Raw genomic sequence first — 6377 nt, 5'->3', positions numbered from 1 at the left:
TTGAAGCAGTGGTTTACAGTGAATTTATAACAGCTAAGGGGGTTTCAGCTGTTATAAATTCACTGTAAACCACGGCTTCACAAGTCTTATTGCTTTAATTTACCTTGCAAAAGACAAAGTGCACTTTTATATTGGTCAAATTGAAAATTACAGTTTCCGGTTTAAACTTTTTTTTTTTTCCAGATTGTCTAAAAGCAAGTAACACTCTCAATTAAAAAAATACAAATAAATATTAAATAAATTAAAATTTTATTTGAATATAATTTGGGAAAAACAAATAAATTAGGCTGTAACAAATTGAGTATTTGAGAGTATTTTTTTAGCTGGTCCAAAGTGTCTGTTTTCAGTGCTGTTTACTGTATCTCTTGGTGGAATAATGAATTTTGCTGTACCTTTCGAAAAAGTATTCACTCTCTGTTCTGAAGTAGTAGATATGAGATTTGAAATGCAGTTTGAAGACGTGATCTCTATGGATGTTTTCTGACTCGCCAGCATGTGTTACTGAGTAACCCAACAACGGCAGACTGGCCAGCGGATACTCATCCTTACAGAGAGAACAGTCAACAGAGAAATGAGTGCAGACAGTCCAGACATTTCACACACATCTGACAGAGTAAACACATCGTGTGCGAGAGGATATGACAGTGTGTGTGTGTGTGTGTCTGTCTGCGTTTTACCTCATGTGTTTTGTAGAAGAACAGGGTGAAATTGGTGAAAACCACCCAGAGTTTCTGCCAGCCGTTACTGTTTTTAAACTTTCGGAGCAGATTTCCTGAGAGCTGGTTCTGTCAGGCACAGCGACCGAACTGTATTACACATTTTCGTACTCAAACATAGAGATGAGCAGATGTAGGACTGGTACCTCTATGGCGATGCTGAAGTCCAGCTTGGAAACACTGGTGTTGCGATGCCAGCACACATGTGCTGTGGTGTTGCCGCGGTGAAGAGTGTTTGCGGAATCATTGCCGTTGCGTTGCAAAGATGTTCGAGACCCACAAAGATCGTCCTCTGACTCCACTTCAGACGCCCCTGAGAATTCTGAGAGAAACATTAACTGTATCCTAAAACACATAATTTTGCTATAACACGCTCCCTAAAGTTCTGTTAGCAATCACTGCATTATTGAACCATGTGACAGCATATTCTGACTTCTGTACACTGATTATCGTCCCTGATTAAACAGCTGATCTACGGCAGTATAACATGAAAAAGAAATGCATTTAACTGAGTTGAATGTGCATTTGTAGTTTACTTCAAATCTTAAAAGTATATTTAAAAAAATTGTACTTGCAGATACTATAATATTAACTAAATAAAAGGCCAATGAAGAGAGTAGATTTTCATGACTTTTTTGTAATAATGTCATATTAAAAGTTCTACTTTAAAGTACATTTTAAATCATTATTTAATAGTTTTAATAGTTTGACATGCTTTAAAGAAGTACACCTATTTTGATGTGTTGACTAACATACTAAAGCACATGTAAAGTACTTGATTATAATTATAAATAGTGTGTTATTCCATATTACATTTAAAGTTTCCTATTTGAGTGGGTCATAAAAGCACTGTAAAGTTCAGCTAATTGCATTGTGTATAAGATAAACATAAAACATTTTCATAGTTAACATGCATTTAAGTGTCCTTAAAAATTACATTCACTTAAGTAAATTTTTTAAGTATATTATGCCAAAATAAGTACTATTTTTTAGTATGCTAAATTGCACTTCTTTGGTAATATATATATATATATATATATATATATATATATATATACTGTATATATTAGTGTTGTCAAACGATTAATCGCGATAAATCGCATCCAAATTAAAAGTTTTTGTTTAGATAATATATGTGTGTACTGTGTATATTTATTATGTGTATATATAAATACACACATATACAGTATATATTTTCAAAATATTTACCTGTATTTGCATCTATATATTTATATTCATATAATTTACATTACATATAAACAAATTAATATATAAACATAACAAACTTGTTATAAATGCATACATGCATGTGTGTGTATTTATATATACATAATAAATACTCTGAAAATTAGTTGGATCATGACAAGTTGCCAAAAATGGAAAGTCATTTCAGAGATGGAGAAAAATATTGCATTTTGATAAAACCAGGAAGATGTATTAAGAAAGCAAATAGGGTTTTAATTCGAATGATTCTAATTCTAAGGCAATTATATTTTGTAACAAACATACAAAAGGTGTTATCTGATTCACTTACTGACATCCTTGCTAGCAGTCAGCAGGTCAGCAGTCGGTCCATTAGACTCTTCAGCCATGTCAACCGCCATCTTTAAATCCTCCATCCATTTCTCCATTTCTGACTCTGAACTACAAGAGACAGGAGACCTTTTTTAATGCACCCATCATATATGGACCTCTAACACTCTTACATCCACTTAAAAAGCTGTACTTGTCTGATCAATTAAAAGTGTGCTGTGTGTAAACAGTGGGCACAGATGAGATGTGAGATTTTATAAAATTGTTGACATGCTTTCTATTACTGTACTTGCTGTCTAGCTGATGACACACAGATATTACAAATGACTGCTCAACATTACCATGCGGCGACCACCAGTGACTGCTGCTGCACCATCAGTGTGAAGGAGTGCGGGACGCCCCACTCGTCCTCACTCTCCCGGATCTGAACACATACACACATAATTAATTTATAGACAGATTTCTCATGGGTGGATTCTCATGCCAAATCATTATCATCTGCACAAAAGTTGCTGAGTTTTCATACTGTCATGCCGTGCAGAGGAAGTTGTCTGTGCACTGTAAACTGATTGGCTGATGTTATCCCTCGGGTGCTGTACAACAGAACGCCATTAAACTGGCTCCACATAAAAAGAGAAAAAAGAGTTAATCAGAAATCGGTTCATTTCATGTGTAAAAATATGAAATGAGTTAAGTGCTAGGCCTTATATGGTTAGTTATATAGACATTAGAATGATCAGAATTACCAACATTCCACAATAGAAGTTATTTTGAAGAAGGTTGGTAGCCAAACAGTTGCTGGTAGCCATTGGCTTCCATAGTATAGAAAAAAATACTATGGAAGTCAATAGATACCAATAACTGTTTGGCTACCAACCTTCTTCAAAATATCGTATTTTGTGCTCAACAGAAGAAAGAAACTCTTGTTTGAAACAACATGAGGGTGCGAGTAAATGATGACAGGTGTTTTATTTTTGAGTGAACTATCCCTTTAAGAACAATAGGTCACTATATCATGGCTGTGTAGTGTATGTGTGTACTGAAATCTCACCAGGAAGAACATGCGCTGTTGAAGGCCTTTCCCAGAGAGTTTGCTGAGGCAGCCCAGTCTGATGAGCTGACGTCCAGCCACGGCCGGATGCTCAACACCAATCAAATCCTTCTGAAGCTCCAGGAGTTTCTGATAGTTCTCAATCTCTTCCAGACCAGGACGAAGCGCAGCCTCCAATTCACACACATCGTCCCATGCAGCTAGAACACACACAGATATACATTACTGTTCAAAGGATTGTGGTCAGTAAGATTTTTTTTAAATTATTAGTTTAGTTAGCAAACGCGCACTAAATAGCTAAAAAGTGACAGTAAAAACATTTATAATGTTCCACAATATTTCCATTTCAAATAAACGCTGTTCTTTTAAACTTTCTATTTATCAAAGAATCCTTAGAAAGAAATTACTTCAAGAAATTAAATTAAAGAATTAAAGAAAGTAATAGTTTCAGCAAGGATGCATTAAATTGACGAAAAATGACAGTAAAGACATTTCTAAAGCCATTTATAACTAAAATTTTCCATTTCAAATAAATGCTACTCTTTTCAACTTTCTATTCATCTATTAATCTTAGATATATCATGGTTTCCACAACAATATTAAGCAGCACATTGATGATAATAATCAGAAATGTTTCTTGATCAGCAAATCAGCATATTATAATGATTTCTGAAGATCATGTGACACTGAAGACTGGAGTAATGATGATATTTTCACATAGAAAACAGTTATTTTAGATTACAATCATATTTTCACAATATATCACATATGAGCACAAGAGACAACTTTCAAAAACATTAGAAAATCTGACTGACCCTAGTATAATATAATATAATATAATATAATATAATATAATATAATATAATATAATATAATATAATATAATATAATATAATATAATATAATATAATATAATATAATATAATATAATATAATATAATATAATATAATATAATATAATATAATATAATATAATATAATATAATATAATATAATATAATATAATATAATATAATATAATATAATATAATATAATATAATATAATATAATATAATATAATATAATATAATATATATGGAGACTAGTGCATACTAGTGTATTTTTTATTCATATTTATTTTTATGTTTTTATTTAATTTTGGTCAGTTTTTATATAAACACACTTAATACTTTATTGAAAATATGCCATGTCTTTTGTGTTATTTATTTAACTGAATTCTCTTTATTTTAATTATTATTATTATTATCATTATTATTATTTAATCTGACCTCAATAAATGTCAAATTTATAAAGAAATACAGAAAAGTTTTAAGGGTTCACAAACTTTGCAGCAGGTTTTCTGGTTCTTCAGTTCCTTTAAATAAGCACTAAAATGCACCTTTTGGCTGTTTTAAAATAAATACTTTCATGAAGCATTTTTCTATTGAGGACATCCCGAAAAAGTAAGTTGTTTTCAGATTTAGCTGTCTTCAGGGAACATTTTTCATCCCTGTTTTCTCCAAAATTTCAGCTAGATCAAAAACCTGCTCACACACACACACACACACACGCACACACACACACACACACACGCACACACACACACACACACACGCACACACACACACACACACACGCACACACACACACACACACACGCACACACACACACACACACACGCACACACACACACACACACACGCACACACACACACACACACACGCACACACACACACACACACACGCACACACACACACACACACACGCACACACACACACACACACACGCACACACACACACACACACACGCACACACACACACACACACACGCACACACACACACACACACACGCACACACACACACACACACACGCACACACACACACACACACACGCACACACACACACACACACACGCACACACACACACACACACACGCACACACACACACACACACACGCACACTCTCTCTCTCCCACCTCTGCAATCGCTGTAGTCGGTGTGTGTCGACGGGAAGTGTTTGCAGAGTCTGTCTAGTATCTGTCTGTAGTGCAGCAGGCGATGGAGAGGACTCAGCAGAAAGACGTTCAGAGGAATGTAGCACACCTTCTGCAGCTCAAACTCACGGCACACACACTCCAGCCTGCGGGACACGACACACGCTCTCTCCAGCGCAAACACACACTCTGAGGTCGTCTGCAGCTGAGCTGAGAGAGCCTGAAGAATGACAAACACACACAATACTGACAATAACATGACTGATAACAAACCATCTACCACACACACACACACACACACAATCACCTTCATCTCCTGTACGGTCTTCAGCAGCAGGTCTCCTATACGCTGGATTTCTCCTTTAACCTGCATATTGCATTGGCCTTCCCTAAAACACATTACAAACACATTCAGAATATCTTGTTGTGAGTTCCCCAGAAGAAAGAAAGTCAGGTTTGGAATGATATTATGGTGAGTAAATGATCACAGAATTACTATTTTTGGATGAACTAACCCTTAAACGTCTTGTGCACACTTTTATCATTAGTTACTGAACAATGGTGGGGTTTGACCAACAGGTGGCGATCATAAATGTTTTCTGAGTAGAGCATTATATTGATCAAAAGTGACAGTAAAGCCATTTATAAAGACAGTTATATTAAAAATGTTCAATTTCAAATAAATGTTGCTCTTTTCAATTAATCTAAGATGTATCAAGGTTTTCATATTAAACATATGAAGCAGCACAACTGTTTTCAACACTCATAATAATCAGAATTATTTCTTGAGCAGCAAATCAGCATATTAGAATGATTTCTGAATGGATCATGTGACACTGCAGACTGGAGTAATGATGCTGAAAATTCAGCTTTCATGACAGAACTTCTCTAAAAAATTTTACTCAGTCAGTCACTGGACAGAGAGTGAGGTTCATGTTCATGTTCATGCGTGCAGCTGATAAAGTAAGCAGAACCCCTGTGCAGATATGCTGTTGCGTTAAACTGTGGAAAAGTCCTACAAAAGCCACATTGCCCTCAGGCCTGTAAACATAACCCCATTTCAGTACTCTCTCACATGTACACACACACACAC

General features: G+C 35.0%; 1 protein-coding gene across 1 annotated transcript in view; it reads right to left on the bottom strand.

The window, feature by feature from the left end:
* Nucleotides 1-343: 343 nt before the first annotated feature.
* LOC107549748 (FERM, RhoGEF and pleckstrin domain-containing protein 1-like) overlaps nt 344-6377 on the bottom strand; it is a 49291-nt gene continuing 43257 nt past the window's right edge. Inside the window, exons 17-25 of the mRNA XM_016230924.1 lie at nt 5592-5673; nt 5267-5504; nt 3301-3500; nt 2776-2865; nt 2591-2673; nt 2251-2360; nt 863-1038; nt 678-785; nt 344-544 (exon numbers count right to left, since the gene is read on the bottom strand). Coding sequence (XP_016086410.1) covers nt 344-544; nt 678-785; nt 863-1038; nt 2251-2360; nt 2591-2673; nt 2776-2865; nt 3301-3500; nt 5267-5504; nt 5592-5673 — 1288 coding nt within the window. The remainder of the gene's footprint in view (nt 545-677; nt 786-862; nt 1039-2250; nt 2361-2590; nt 2674-2775; nt 2866-3300; nt 3501-5266; nt 5505-5591; nt 5674-6377) is intronic.

The sequence above is a fragment of the Sinocyclocheilus grahami genome, unplaced genomic scaffold (genome assembly GCF_001515645.1).
Source record: "Sinocyclocheilus grahami isolate Dianchi unplaced genomic scaffold, SAMN03320097.WGS_v1.1 scaffold380.1, whole genome shotgun sequence".
NCBI classification, from domain to species: Eukaryota; Metazoa; Chordata; class Actinopteri; order Cypriniformes; family Cyprinidae; genus Sinocyclocheilus; species Sinocyclocheilus grahami.
Note: the sequence above shows the minus strand (reverse complement) of the source record. Positions and strands in the feature narration are given on the sequence as shown.